Source organism: Trachemys scripta, chromosome 6 (genome assembly GCF_013100865.1).
Source record: "Trachemys scripta elegans isolate TJP31775 chromosome 6, CAS_Tse_1.0, whole genome shotgun sequence".
NCBI classification, from domain to species: Eukaryota; Metazoa; Chordata; order Testudines; family Emydidae; genus Trachemys; species Trachemys scripta.
The window spans coordinates 89075633-89092024 of NC_048303.1; the positions used below are offsets into that span (position 1 = coordinate 89075633).

Below are 16392 nucleotides of genomic sequence, written 5' to 3' on the forward strand. Positions count from 1 at the left end.
GGTGGCGCAGGGTCCGGAGGCACGGGGGCTGCCCGAAGCCGGTAGCGCTGGCTTGGGCAGCTTGGCTCTTAAACAGAGCCGAAGTCTGAGTCCAGGGAGGAGCAGAGCAGCCGGGGGAGAGGAAGTGCCCGGCCAGTATTTTTCCCGGACATGTTCGGCTTTTTGGCAATTCCCCCCGGACGGGGGTTTGATTGCCGAAAAGCCGGACATGTCCGGGAAAAACCGGACATATGGTAACCCTACTATAGACAGGTGCAGTCCACAGGGCCCTGGGCTGGAACCCGGAGTAGAGGGCGGGCCTGGGTTCCCCCTAAACCTCCCAATTGACCTGGACTGTGGATTCTCCCAGAGGGGAAGGTCTCTGGGCTGTTCCCCAACCCACATGGTGAATCTCTGAGGCAAGAAAATCCGCCAATAACCGCAGGACCCACCAAGATAGAGGAGGAACTTTGTCACAATATGTAAAGATGTGTGCTTGGTTTATAAGCCTTTGTTCTCTTAATTTATGCCCTTCCATTAAGATCAATAATATAGTGTATTATTAAAAACCACACACAATTGTTAAAATGAACAAACACAAACCCTGGGATGTGCCTTTTCCCCATACATACACTTCATTCCCCATTGGGACTCTAGTTTTTAAATTCAGTGTATATCACAAGCAGAGTTTGTGCTAATATTTTAACATCAACTGGGAGTTTGTGGTCCATGGAGGGTCTGGATTAGTGGATGTGCAAAAAGAGGTGGGGAAAAGATGTTTTCAATTATGGGTGTACTGACTGCTCCTAGCGTGGTTACTATTCTGCATAAATAATTTTGATTCGCATGTAGTTGTAGTTAACTCTTCATATCTCCAGAATTCTCTAATTGGTTAAACATTGTATGTGTGGTGAAGGAGGCCACATGAATTATTTGTGTTTGTTGATGAAAACAAAATGAAAAGTATTTTTATATGATTTAGCAGGGTCTTTAAAAAAGTTTTGTAACATAAGTGAACTATCAAATGCATTAATTGCAGATAATAGTAATGTAAACTCCAGTAGAGTGTTTTTTAGAGACACATGTTAAAGATAATGTGTCATTAAAATAAATAAAGATATCTTCTTTTTTTGTCAGATACCTAGTTTAGAAGGTGGCAAGACAAAATAACATTTGTGACTTTTTTCCTCAGGACACTTTCGACATCAGAATTTTGATGGCTCGGACAGTGAAGTACACTGTTAACTTTACAGAAGCTGAAGAGGAAGATTTGCATAGGTTAGTATCGATCAGTGTCATATTCTTACTCAGTTTTTTAATTATTTGTGTTTTTAGAAGAAACTGTTGGCTCTGGCTGGAGCTGTGGTCCATGGTACATTACTTGCATGGCTCTAGCAATGTATCAGAATTGTCACCTGCAGTGCCCTCTTACCCCCTACAACAGCGTCACATATGCAACATTGGGGGTAGTAAATTCGTTCAGTAACTGGTATTGAGGCAGCAGGATTTTCATTAATGGTAGTTTATTGGGAACGAATCTAAGAAAAGAAAAATCCCTCTAAAGGGGAGGGAAAATAATAGCTTGTGTGTTTATTTTCTTCAAGAAGAGTGACCATTCTGCAGGGTTGAGGATGACATTTACTGATATTTAGGAACATTCAGGTCCCCCAGATATGCCAAGTTTCAGGCCGCTGGGGAGATAATTATTCACGACACACATCCCTATTAGATAGGGCTTCTCATCTTCAGAGCTCTCTACAGACATTCATTAATCCTCACAACCTGCCAGGGAGGGAGGTGAAAACAAGGCTTCGAAAGATTTCCTTGGGCATCAGGAGAACTTTGAAGCTAACACCGAATCTGAATGGGAAAATGTGCGGTACACAGGTTGCTACCGCTTGTGCCGAATTATGTGGTGATTTTGTTTATACAGACAGTCGCTGTGATATGCAGCCTGTTTGAGATTTGTAATAAAAATATGTATGGTTAAGAGGTTCCGTTTGCGTTCTCCTATTCCTGATCTTTTAGTTTAGTTTTTGTTTTTAATATTCAGTGGAAATTATGAGACTGAATGTGTTGCCAGCTCATTCAGTATCTTAACAATGCAGAGCCTTTTGTTTGACCAGCCTTAGAAAATCACTGCAATTTTGTACTAGTTTTTATGATTATCCTGACTCAAGAATGTATTTTCTCTCTCTTTCAATAAGGTCTTTGAAAAATAGCTTTTGTATAGGAATGTTTAAGTTACTAAAGCTTGATGGTGTAGAAACAACATTCATAACAGCTCCTTTATTTTGTGCAGTACCTCCAGCACCAAGGAGAATAATGTCAGTTGGATAAAATGCTGCGTGAATGAGGGGTCAGGGAAGGTAGTTGCTGTTTGGCTTCAGATTAATTGTAAAAGGCATTGGTGGAGTAGCCTTTGTATATGTTTTCATTCCTGCAAAGAGAGAGAGAGATTGGGTCAATCAAGTTCACTATAGAAAGACATTATCTGTATACTAGGGAGCAGTGGTTTCTCTGTAGCACTATATGCAGGGGCCCTTTTCATCCTGGTGACAGACCAAGCCCCACTGTGCAGTCTACATACCGTGAAAGATTCCAATCCCCATTTGACTTGGTAGGATTGCCACAAACCTCCTGTCCTGCATGTCCCTCTCGTTTCTTGGAGTAACTCTCTTTAAATTATTCAGCCTAAAAAGGCTTAGCTGCACCTTATTAGCTTCTTAATGGTGCTTCTTTGGCTGCCGCCTGCCTCTAAACTTCTCATTGAAGATTTTCACCCCAAACTTTAGGCCATTGTACAGCTTGACAGCCCCTAAGTACACAACTGGAATGAGGTGTACCCTACCGGAATGGGAGAACTTTCGGGTCTCTTCTAGGGAACGCCAGAGGAACTACAGACAGACACAGACTCCTACACACATCTACCAGGCTCTTTTGGATGAAATTCAGACCTCCTATAGTTCCAGTATGAGTTGCAGTCAATTGTATTTTATGGCACAATAGCATGGTCTAGTGAGAGAGAATTGCTTCCCAGTTTCACATGGTTAGTGTGCTGGCTTGCTTCAATGAGTCTCACAAGAAATATTTAAGTATGCTACCCATACCTTCCTCTAAACTGGTGAACATCACTATTCTGATTATTACCATTCCCTCTAAGTGTTAGTTTTATGGTTCATATTCCCAGGAATGGCAGAGATTTGAGTGTAGCTAGTTAGCCAGTGATATGTCATTCCCATAAGTACTGCCTTACTTAGTGGTAATCTTGGAGGTGAAGTGAAGTAATATTCTACTGCCTGTTGGCTTAATTAGCAGCATGCTTGCCTCTGGCTCAGGAGTAAAGCTTGCAGGAAATATGACCCTAATCTAAATAGAAGTTTTTCTGCAGGAAAAGAGAGATTTTTAGTGGAGTTTTCTGTTAGTAAAATTTAAACCTTATGTTTCAGGTCAACATTAATCTCTGCATCTGCCTGCTCTGCTGAGGGCCCCTTGGGACTTGTAGTTCCAGGTCTCTCATGGCCCCGTTCTTTTCTATGGGACCTGCTCTTCAGCCAGACTATACATCCCATAAGGCACTACAGTCTGTCTGTGCACTGAGTTGCCATTTGCATCCTGGGAGTCCCATGGCTCAGGCAGATGCAGAGGTTAATATTGACTCAACTCAAAATGTAACATTTCAGTGGGGGAGTGATGACATTTTTAGTTTTAATTGAAAAGCTTAAATGAAGCCATTCAACATTTTAAAAAAAAAATTTCCAGAACATTTTACAATATTTTTTCAGAACAAGTTACGATATTTTGACTTTTTGTCCTGATTTGAGAAGGGGAAAAAGATGTTTAAATATCAGAATTTTCTGCAGGATGGAAATTCCATTTTTTGATCAGCTTTATTTAGAAGGTTGAGTTCAAATTCCTTACCAAAAAATTGGACTTCTGGTCAGTGTTGACTCTACTGTAAGAGATTTTAGAAGGGATGAGAATGCATGTCTCTTCTGTTCCACTTTCAGTGGCTGTCTTGGTGGCATGTTAAAGATCCCCAAGGAATCCACTTGCATGCCTAAAGTCAAGCACATGCTTAAATCTTTTTAAGATTGTTGCCTTTAATAGTAGGTGAAAGCCTTTCATCATATAGATTTTTAATGAAAGTTTTGAGAAGTATGGCAGTGGTTGAATTTGAAACATTATTTAAAACTACTGTACAACTGTGTTAATCGTGGGGGAAAGGAAAGCAGGTACAGAGAATCTCTCTCATGTGTATGAGCATGCACACACACATCACTTGTTTTTATTTTAAAAGTACCATAGACCATTATAGGTGTTTTATAATCCTACAAATAGCATGCTGTCATTATTCTGGATTTATTGGTTCTGAGGAGTGAATTTCTGCAGCTGCTGTTAAAAATTTAACAGACTTATGTTTGAAAAAACATATTTGAGCATCCCTTGTATTAAAAAACAAACAACTCCCTCCCCGCACAGAAGTCTAGATTATGTCCCAAAAAATGCAGTAGCACTGGGTTAAGCTGCAGAGTGCACACAGAACAGCTAATTGCCTAATGTTAGAGGTGCTGAGCCCTTGGATTTTTCATTAGGATTTGCAGTTATTTAGCGTTTCTGAAAATCAAGCTATATGTTTCTAAATGACGTAAAAGAATTATCTAGTGTAATTTTTTTAACTGATTTTATCTGGAATATGACAATTGTTGTGGTAAAGGTAGAAGTGTGGAAAACCCTACCAGACAGGTTTCAGTAGAATGTTTCTGTTGGAATTTTGTCTGCACTACGTTTGTATGTTAACCTGGCAACATTCTAGTTTTCCTCCTGCAGAGTGGAAATCCCCTTCGTTTTCCAGATGATGCAGTCCGGACTAATCCATGGCCTGGCTTTTTGGTTTGACGTGGCATTTGTGGGATCACTGTATGTATTTTTTTAATCATTCCCATGAAACATTAAATGCAGAAAAAATTGCCTCCTTATTCATGCAGGAAGGTGTGATCTTACTTTAATGTTGAACTTCTCATGTTATTCCCAGTAGGTAATGCCTTCCTGAGGTAGCAACCATGGGAATGACAACACAGCACTGACATTCTTGCCTCCAGCAGTTTGTGGGTTGGGGTTGTTCCCTGTTACCTTATGTGGGGTATGGTCAGGAATTGTGATAGTTGGGGATTTTTAAGTATTTTTCTATTAGGTGCCTTCCCTATGTCTTTCTGCACAAAACCAACTCCTTAATTATTGTCTTATTTGAGTGTAAATGTTCAGTGTTATGGGGAAGAACAGGAACATGTGCTAGGTCTTTCTTGCGGGGGCCAGAGGCATCTCAAGAGAGCAGCTGGGACCTGCTGTGCTTGGTGCTACTACTTAGTATTCTGGAAAGTAAGTGGTGGAGCTGCACAAGGGAAAAGAAGAGTAAACTTCTCCACATCAGAGAGAGTGTCATCCTAAGTCTAACAAAAAAATCATGTCCTATGGGGGGTGGGATTTTTCTTTCATATTAAATAACTTGATAAGAGAATTGGACACATCCTCAAGAAACAAAGAATTATTACCAGACCCCGGGAAGCTAAGTCTTTAATTATTTGATTTTCTTTTTGTTTTTATTGATAAATACCCTTTATCAGCCCCTGATATAAGGCTCACCGAGTAAAGATTTTTCTAATAACGTTACATTCCCTTTTTTTCTTTCTCTTTTTTTTAAAAGTAGTAGTTTACTGTAGAACTCGAATTTTACTGGCAAGCGGATTCGCAATAGAGCCTATCTTTAGCCCCATGTGGCACAAAGCAGCAGAGAAAGTTTCCAGTTATGTGGGAGCTGATTGAAGCATATCAACCAGAGAAGCTTCCATTTTGGTGTAGAATGCAGCACCCTGTCTGCTGACCAACATCAGCTGACAGGAGTGGGACTTTGATCACTGCATCAGATAACCGTTTAAATATCAAGTCATGTTTAAATTCCTGTTCTTAGTATTCAGAGCTCTCAAGGGCTGGATGGAGGATATCTCACAGGCTGCCCCTATCTTCACAACCACAGTCCCCTTAGAAACTTAGGGAAATCTCATTGGCCAGAGGCATGAAAGCTGTAAACAGGACATTCTCAATGGGTGGTCCTCTGCAGGGAGACTCCTTGCCAAAGCATAAAGGAAAGACCACAAACTTTACTATTTTCAGGACAATCCCATCTCTTTGCCATCATTTCCCTTAATTAGATCCAAAAACAAAACAAAACAAAACAAAAAAACAACAACAGAGGGAAGATGGGGGAGAAATGAACATCCTACTTCCTGGAAATAGAGAGAATAGAAAATACAGGGTCCTGTAGGGAGCATCTGTTTTGAATCAACATTGGCTAGGTGTGCAGATACCAGGGTTACAAACACAGTATACATCAGAATAGACATGTGAGTTGTTACATTTGAAGCCTCGCCTTCATCATGGACCAAATCCCCGTATGTTTGATTGTTCTTTGAAGGCAGATGGATATTTTAAAGTTTTAAAAACAACAACAAAAATCAAATAGGATCCCTTCAGTCACAGTGCAAGTTTAACACACATTTCCTCTGGCTTTTTAACACAAGGAATAGTGTCCACTAACTAATAACAGTTTATGAATGAAGGAAAGAGGACTGGAGGAATAACTGAATTCCTTTTTCATTCTATCTTTCCTGCCTTTCCTGCTGTTCCCACTGAGACAAACTATATCAATAATAATCTTTCCAATTTTCCCTTATGGAAAAAATAAAAGGCCCTCTCCCTCTTTTTCTTTCAATATCCATTGCATGGCTTTCCAGGGAGCTGTTTTACAAAATGCTATTTCAGTAAGAAGGGGAATGGGAAGACAGTCCCTCAAATTAGAAAAATAGCATTTCTCTGACATTAGAAAGCAATAACCTCCTTCCCAGCAGGACTACATGAAGCCCAGCTGTGATGTTTCTTCTGGAGGAGAAGTTGAAGGCCTCAGGGCAGCTATTGAGTACTTTTTAATTCAGTTGCTGCCTGCAAACCTGCTGAGCATGTATGTCCTGATGCATGTCTACCCATTTCCCATCCTTCAGATGCAGGATCGAACCTTAATTGTGTGGGTCTGTCATACTAGATGTGAGAAGGGAAGAGGTATGGAGGTAAATCAGTGACACTTATAAATCAAGAATTTAGCACTTTGCACAACTGATTCATAAGTAGTTTAAAGTATATAAGTTGTGTTGCTTTCTAATAGAACAAATGAGAAGGAGCCTATGTATTGTTTTTTGTTGTTGTTGTTTTTTAGGGTAACTGTTTGGTTGTCAACTGCTCCGACGGAACCTTTAACTCACTGGTATCAAGTACGCTGCCTCCTGCAGACTCCCCTCTTTGCCAAAGAAGGGGAAACTCTCTCAGGGAAAGTCCTGTTTGTAGCGAATAAACGGTAAGTGGCAAAGCAGCTCCAGGAGACGTCTCGTTGTGGTGTGCCTCTGATGCTGAGGTTCTCCAAAATGCTGCACCCATTAGGGTAGTTAGTAGTATAGAGAGGGTAGAATCAGGGATACAAATACATAGTCTAAAAAGCTGGGGAAATGGAAAAATCAAGTCGCACAGGGTCTGTTTTAGTGCTTCACATCACTACAGCCAAGACTGCAGGGTATAAATTCACCCTTCATAGTGGTGCCCAAAGGAAACACGTCTTGCCAAAATATGAAAGGTGTATTTCCATGTATCATGGGGAGGTTGGAAAAACTACTAGCTCAATGTACATCTGCTAAATGACTTGATTTATCAACCAATTTAAAGATCAGATCAGCTTTCAGTGCCTATAAGCATCTGTCTATCCACACAATCCCAAATTTAGCACAGCAAAATTGATTTTCATGGAAGGAAAAACATTGTCAGAAGCAACATGTTCTTTGGTTTGAAGTGCACACCTGTCCCAGTTTGTCAATGGTTTTTGAGATATCTCATTCTGCATTCATCACCCTCATTTTTTTCAATGCAACATTTTTCCTCTGCAGATTTTGAATATTTGTATTTTTTCCCTTAGTGAGTCTTGTGTTAGGGACAAGTAAAGTGGAGGTGGTGCTATATCCTTGCTAATTTTCACTTCTGAAAAGGATTTCCTATGGATGCACTTTTCCCTGTTTACGACACTACTCATGTATCACTGAGTCACAACCTTCCCTTTTTAGTGTGGCTAGTGAAGAGGATGATTCTCTAAGGAGTACATTTTTGTCAGAACAGATTTAGTTAGCTGCATTCCTACTCTTTTGCTGTCAATGGGAGTTGAGAACTATCACCCCTGTGCTCTGCTATGAAAACATTCCCTGAAGAGACTGGTTTGCACAGCTGGTTCATTTCAATCCAGCACACCTGCGTGTATGTGTGCTTGTAACTGAAAGCAAATGTAGAAATGTGAATCATTTTGTTGTTGTTGTTTAACTCTGGACTCATAAGGCATATATCCAGAGAGTTCTCATAAGATCAAAAGTGGTAGAAGCACTCTCAAAGCACTTCATTCACACCTGCAATAAATGCCCAATGTGGGAATTTTTCCAGTTTCCAAGCTTTTGGGTTAGGAGCTCTTCTTAAGGGAGATAAATAACACAAGTCACAATGCATCCCTTTCAAAGTAAAAAGTATCAGTTACTAAATGTGTAAAGAGAGAACCAGTGTGCTGCACTAAGTGACCATACAGCTGCTACTGTAATTACATAGTAGTATAGTCTTCCTTGCAATTCTGTCTTGGCAAATGAACTATAGTAAGCTTTCTGGAAGTTCCAGTGTATCTTGGCTTTCTTTGATGGATTTTTGGCCCAGCTTCTTTAGTAATTTTGCTGGATTAAGGATTTAAGGACAGGGTTTTATATTTATGACAAAGATTAGATGAAAGTATATGTAGAAGCAAACTTGACACTTAATAAGAACAGGAGTACTTGTGGCACCTTAGAGACTAACAAATTTATTTGAGCATAAGCTTTCGTGGGATGCATCCGAAGAAGTGGGCTGTAGCCCACGGAAGCTTATGCTCAAATAAATTTGTTAGTCTCTAAGGTGCCACAAGTACTCCTGTTCTTTTTGCGGATACAGACTAACACGGCTGCTACTCTGAAACTTGACACTTAATGAATCCTTAAAATTGATTATTTTTATCTATTTAGTGTTTTATACAGACCTGTCATTATGGTGTCTGAATGCCTGTCCACATCCACTCTGTTTATACATGTGCGTGTGATTGGCTATTTACTGTGTGTGTGGCATATGTTCCCGCAAATCAGGGTGGATAAAAATCAGTGATTTTAAAAAAAAATCACATGCTTTTATTTACATTAAACACATATTTCTTTTTGAAAATTAAACCTGTTTTAAATTGACAGCCTATGTTAAGTCCAAAATTTACTATAATTTATTAGTCATTTAAATAATTTTTAAAAGTCTGGTGCATGAATGAGCTTCCCTCAAAATGTAATGAGTTAAAGGGTGCTGCTTTTTCAATTACATATAGAATCAGGGAGAAAACATCTTAAATTTAGAGGTCCACTCAAACTTTATATATGTCACAGTATCATATACTGTACTGCATTAAGTTTCTGTATTGTTTCAGTCTTTACAATAGAGCAAATGATGGTATTTACATTTTTCCAAATTTAAGTACTTCCAATTTCTGTTACGCAAAAGAGTTTTTGCCTTCGTTACTTTTGGTTTCACGGTAGCTTGCAGGTGCAGCGAGAATATCTTTTTCTTCATTTAGACTAGTTCATTCAAAGTTGAGAAACTGACTGGGAGCTGAAAAGGCAGGAAAGCTTATTTTCTTCTTCCAGTCTTTGAATAAAAGCCTGGTGGGAGAAGATGAGATCTATTAATTCTAAAAACTTGAAGGCCATGAAACTAGATTTTCAAAGATATTTAGGTGCCTAAAGATGCAGATCAGTGTCTAGTTGAATTTTCAAAAGCATGTAAGCAGGTTAGGCACTTATGAAAATACTACTAGCACCTATTTAACATATGTAGGTGCCTAAATGCCTTTGTAAATATGGCACATGGCGACCAGAAACAATCTGTCAACTCACTAACTACAGTTAATTCTTCCTTTGTTTAATAAATCAGTTTGAAATGCAAATAATTTTGATAAACTTAGTTTTGTTTTTATGTATCCAGCACATTTAAGGCTGGCTTATTTAATTACTGAAAAATAATTTTAAAATGATGGTTTTGTACATTTTTAATAGGATTTAATAGATGCATTTGGATGGAAATTGTAATTTAGTACAAAAATCATCTAATAAATAAGAAATGTCTCATTCACTGTTTTCTAACCCAATAAAAACTGTAAAAATTAATAATGTGAACATATGTATGTTTAAATATATATATAAGTGCTTAAATAAATGTGTATAGATACACTATATCTTCCTGGTTGTACTTTTTATTTTTGATACAGACAGAGTTACGACATTCAGATTGTGGCTGTGGTGGACCAGACAGGCTTTAAATCTGGTAACATCCTTGATTTAAAGAATCCATTTTTTAGGTAAGAAATGTTCTTGGCTAAAATACATCATCATTATTAATATAGTAAAATATAGGGTAGGGGAGATCTTGTCTCAGAAATACATCACTTTTGCTAGCTATATTTCTGATATTACAGGCTATTTAGTTTTGCAGATACTCGGGAGAGACAACTGCAGGTTAGCATTTAGCCATCACTATACACTTAGCAGCAATTGTGCTTTTTTTCTTTCTGAGGAGGAAAAAGCAAGGTTTAAAAAACTCTCCATTAAAACAGGTACAACAAATTAACTTCAATGCACTCTCCGTAAATGAGGCCATAAAAATAAATATTATAGCCAACAACCCCTTCCCTCCCCACACAGATACAGAGTTCTATTGAGACTAAAAATGTCAGCACTAAAGTTGAGTCCTAATACTGTTTTTTGAGACCAGGAACACAACTAACAAACAGTGGTATTTTCTTGTCTTTAATTTGAATACAGGTCTCCTAGTTAGGCAGTATTACATGTACATTTTACTAAAGAATTACAAGGGAAACTATGTGTAAGCCCCTTAATCGTCTAGTGCTGTGACTGAGCACAGCAAGTCTGTCACACAGAATGTGGTGATGAATTTTTTGGTGCTGATTTACGCATAGAGTCAGTTGCACCTTTCAGCCAGGTGACTCATCGCTGTGAATCATGAGAAATCTGCAACTTCACTGAGATTAGATGCTGGTGCCAAGAACCCACCTTCCTCTATAAAAATCATATGGAAAGAACCACCCTCCCCAAACAGTTCAGTGGCTACTCTCTGCTGCATAGTTCCCTTTGGGAAAAGTTGCCAGTTGGAGAGCAGAACAGCCAGGAAGCAGGCCCATCAACTCTCACAGAGGGCAGAGATCTGCGAGAATAACAGCCTGTCCATTCCTACAGACAGCAGCAGCAGTTCCAGCTGCAGAGCACCTGGCGGGTTGCCATTGGCCCACACTCCTTTTGCAGTACTGCTACTTAGGGCAACAGTAATTTAGGACACGTGGAGTAGTTGACTTTTTGGGAGCTGAACTCATAGTAGGTATGAAGAGAAGTGACTGAAGTAATGAGGGATGTTATTACACAGCTGCCTATCCTCTCCAGGCACTCATTTCTTCCTTCATGACCCTGTTTCCAAGGGCTTCCTGTTCACTTTGGGGCATGCTGGCTGTCTGCTCCCCACTCCACAAGTCTTCAGGAGGGCTGCTTCCATAATCTTTAAGGCTATTTTGGAAGGTAGTTGGGGAGGTAGTGGCTGGTTTTTGAGGCAGTTGCCACCTTGCCTTTTCCTCCTTGTCACACATTCACACTGCAGCAGCAGGAACATAAAGAATTGATGGACTAATAGAATGGTGGAATTGATTTTTCTAGGGTCTTTTCAGAGGTGCACATGGGAAATGATGTTTCCCTATTTCATTATGTGTTTCCCACATTAATTAGACTGACATGATGACTCCTTTGTAAGCCTTTCAAGGCAGGCTGTCCCCTGTGTGTGGTGAAATTTTAGGCATTTTCTCATTCCTTTATACATGCAGCACATTAGAGATAGTCTTTTTAAGAGTGGGTCACTTTGTGTATACATTAAAATGCAGTGAAATAAATAAAGATTGGGCAAACCTACAGTCACTCTAAGCAAATCTCCATGGTGTAAAAATTGCATTTCCTCAGACCTGCCATTTGACATGTACAGTATCCCCGTTGAGTGCAATTGTCCGCCCTTCCCAGAAGAAAAACAGGAGGCAATGGATGTGGTTTAATTAGGCTGCAACTTTATTCACCTAACATACCTGGGAGTACCCAGCAATAAACAGGACAGTGCAGGTCATCATCATTTCTTTAATCATTTCCACACAATCCCGTTGCTTGGACTCTGCTGCCCTCCCCTTGCATGAGGTGAAGGGGGACTATAACAGGAGTGGGGATTGGCTCTCTGCTGTACTAGATGTAGGAGTCCCAAACCCCCTTCCTCAGTTCCCTTGAGGGGGCTAGAAAAAAGGAGTCTGCTCCCCCCTGTACTAGATACAGAAGCCCCCAAAAAACCTTTGTCAGCTCCCTTAAGGGATGCTTTCCTTCAAATCCTTTTCCAATCCATTTTATTTGATAATATCCCTTCCATACCAAGTACCTGCACTGGACATCTGGCACCAGTTTTATGTGCTAAGCAGTTAACTTATAACCTAGGCCCCTGGCTCCATCCCACTGGGTCCCAAATCTGGTGTGGGGAATGTGGAAAAAACTCAACCTGCCTCAGCCAAACTGGTGGCAAGGGAAAAATTCCTTCCCAGCTCCCAAAGGAAAGTAATGCCCACAGTAGGTCATGGGGAAACCTGGTTCTTTTGCAAATGTTGTGGGTGGGTGCTGCCAGCACAATCCAGGTAAGAGGGTTTTTCCAGAACTGCATGGGCTGTAATTATCCCCTCACACTCTTCAGTTGAAATGTGCTCAGTTTACAAGTTTTTATTTTTTTTTCCTAATGCCAGCCCTGCAAACTTACCATGGGATCTGAAAGTCAGACTGGGGACTTTCTTTCTTGAACATCATCAACATTTAAAAAAATCAGTAAAGCCAAATTCTTCCTTCATTGATGCTTGTGCATCCTCACTGTCTTCATTGAGCTTGCACAGGTATAATTGATGGATCTTGTAATTAGAACTTAGTAAACAGTTTGAGACACAAGAAGAAATAGAATCCATGTCTCTCTCCCTTAGCTATGTGGAGTCTGCAGGACTAATAGGAATGAAAAATTGTGAATACTTATTTGTAAATGCACTTTTCAAAGTAGAACCAGACTTTAAAATACAATTTTCATATTTTAAAAAAATACTGTTTCACTCCCACTCTATACAGGAATCTCTGCAGGCTTTGACACTGAAATCTCCTTCCATAGACCATTTACTTCTCTTCAGTGCATGAGCACGCAGGGTTCTCATTGGAACATTGTGCATCACTGTTATGTTGTTCAGTGGTTGTGTCCCCCCAACCCACCCTCAGGTGGCCCAGGGTTGGAGGGAAAAGAGAGGAGCATTTTCTAAATGTTACATCGACTATTCTAACAAATAGTTCAAACTTAAGTCTTTCAACCTTGACAAGTTCTTTAAAATGAAAAGTTGGGGAACAGATTTTTTTAAACGAGGGCACCTGAGTGAGAATGCACATGGCAGCTGTAACTTATGCCACCGGTGCAAAATCCCTCAGGAACACACCAGTGGATGACTGGGCATAGCACAACTCTGCTCCATCCCACCACATCCCCACTTTTCCCCGTCCTACAATGCCGCAGAGTTCCCCTTACAGAAGAAGTGTGGGTGGAGAGCTCCTCTGTGCAGGGAGAGTTCTCCATTGGCTGGGTCTGGCTCCTTTAAAGCCACTTAGTGTTGCTTCCGCTCTGGCCCCTGCTCTCTAGAGACTTAGCCATGAGCCACTATATATGCAAGAGTAGATATTTCTGAAAGCCCTTGGGCTCTGTAAAATGCTACCATTTGGTAGCATGTCTCACTCGCTTTGCACAGGAGGCAGGGCAATGGAGAACCAAACTCAAGAATTGTAAACAAGGAGAGCAAAAAAGACCTCCCATATAAATTTTAGCATATGCAATAGCATTCTGGTGACTTTGTATTTTATTTTACTTTTAATAGAAACCCAGATCCAGATCCTCAGCTGGTGTAAATCACCCTAGTTCCACAACACTAGCTTGATTTACACTGGCTGAAGATCCGGCCCACAGTATTTCCTGTCTTATGGGCCTTTATTACATCTGACATTCTGCCTTACATATATATATTAAAGGGCTGTCATTTAACTATTCTCCCCAGGCCTAATCAGAAAAGCCACATAGAAATTATTTCATTTGCTTAGTTCAATTAGAGCCATCGGAGACTGTGTTTTATTTTAACTCTTGTGTTCTCTCCTATCCATTTTTATTTTTAGGTATGCCTAGAATATATTGTTATATGGCAAAAGAAAAACAGAAACAAGATTCTCACCAAGCCAAGTAACCTATAAGACTGAAAACCTATTCAGAGTAATAGGCTTGCTGGTCCTTGTGCAAAATCAGATTGTAATTGTACATATCTGTAATAAAAGATTTTATGCAAGCAGTGTGATATGGGAATGTTGCAGTTCCATTCATTTTTTAAAAACTGAAATTTTGCTTGGGCTCACATTTGCATCACCGCACATTACTTTGTTCTGAAATGCTTTGTTGATATATATAAAATGTTGTTGGTTTTTGTTTGGGTTTTCTGCAAAGTTGACATTTGTTGCTTTTTAAAAAAAACAACAACAAAACAAACCTACCTCATGTTTATATATGTGATACATTGTAGAATCTTAAAAGCAGAACACAATATTCATATGTAAGTTTCTTGGAGTTTCCTGCACAAGTTTCTTGGTGATTTCAATATATTTGGAGCTGGTCTTATAGGTTACCAATGTTAAATATGGACTCATTAATTCTGTTCTTTCTGAAACATGGAAACAAAATGCATACACCTTATAAATATTCTGTGATTACTCTGTAGATATAAAAGTGAAACACTACACACTTGTAAATTACTGCTAATACAGTTTACAATAAAAAATAAAATATGGGCTATAAGTGAGACTTTTACTGTTTCTGTAGCTCAGTGGAAACTTGCGGATTGTCCAGTACTTCTAGGGAACTTTTTTATTCCTGGCACAGCAGGTCAAGAGAGAAATTTGTAGCCATGCTACAGTTTCTTACAAGGTCTCTCTCCAGATAATGAGTTTTCCAGTTTCTAATGCGGTCTCTCTCCTTGTGGATGGAGTCCACTTGCTTTACTCTCTTCCCCTTCCCCCCACAATCTTACCACACTGAAAATAAAACATGATGAAAGGAGAAAAAACCAAAACAGGGATATGAAGTAATTTTCCCCACATTAATTCAATGAAAAAAAGCGGATGTATCTGATTAGCTGCTTACACAGAGTTTGTGGAAATTATTGCTTTGTTACGCACTCTAACCAATTTAGAAGTATTTCATAACTAGTCACTTTTGGGGGTGGGGGGAATCAGGATGATCTGGTCAAACTGGTATTCATATTTCTATTCAGTTCAGAAATTCTATTTATTCTCAGACTGCAACCCAAAATGGAGGAAGAGATTAGTGTTATATACATCACACACCATTCCCATTTAAGAATGTGGTCCTGTGTGTCTTAGTTTTTTCATAATCTCTTATGTTCTCTTCTTTCTTGCTATGAAGCTTAGGTAACCGTGTAGCATACACAATTTATCTTGAAGTGGTACAATGTACAAGCCTCAGTTTTAAAAGTCTTTCCGTGTCTATTATTCTAAAAATTAGAATACATTTGTAACATGCTTTTAAAATGTGTCAGTGAAAACATCTGATTGATGCAAAAAGCAAACATGATGGCAATGCGTATTTAAAAAGTGATACAATATTATATACATCAGTTGTCCTCTCAGTGCAGAGAACTGCAGCTTAGGGAAGCTGAAACAAGTGGGGAGAGGATGTCTGGAGGAAGCAAAGAGAATGTGGTGGGCTGCCTGAGACTTGCATCAATTTGACTACCCTGTGAAACACAATGTTTCTTTAATGATGAAGAGGCTATTTTCAAACTTTTATAAAAATGACAGATTGCCATACATCCCATAGACACGAGAAAAGCACCACAGGGGGCCATGCTAAGTATCACAGCTAGGAGTTGTGAATTTTCATTCTCTGCAGGATCTAGAGTCATTGAGGTGGCTCTGCTCGAAGAAGTAACAGGGAAGAGATACTTCTTAACAGCTTATTGTTCAACTGCTCTTGGTTATTTTCTCTTCACCCTAGAAGTAGAGATGCATTAAAAGAGTTGATAATACTAATAAATGGACAGTTATTCATGATAAATTGCATTTTCAATAGCTTACATTCTATCTGTATCTGTCCTTCATCCCA

At 39.4% G+C, this 16392-nt stretch overlaps 1 protein-coding gene across 3 annotated transcripts in view; it reads left to right on the forward strand.

The window, feature by feature from the left end:
• Nucleotides 1-15063, forward strand: part of LOC117878662 (histone-arginine methyltransferase CARM1-like) — a 125993-nt gene extending 110930 nt beyond the window's left edge. For 2 of the 3 annotated variants that reach the window (XM_034772987.1, XM_034772990.1), the window contains 5 exons: nucleotides 1172-1257; nucleotides 4810-4899; nucleotides 7247-7384; nucleotides 10388-10477; nucleotides 14397-15063. In XM_034772987.1, the coding sequence (XP_034628878.1) occupies nucleotides 1172-1257; nucleotides 4810-4899; nucleotides 7247-7384; nucleotides 10388-10477; nucleotides 14397-14406 (414 nt within the window). In that variant the 3' untranslated portion in view covers nucleotides 14407-15063. Of the gene's footprint in view, nucleotides 1-1171; nucleotides 1258-4809; nucleotides 4900-7246; nucleotides 7385-10387; nucleotides 10482-14396 lie in introns of those variants that run through there. The other variant, XM_034772989.1, reaches the window with a different exon arrangement.
• The last annotated feature ends 1329 nt before the right edge of the window (nucleotides 15064-16392 follow it).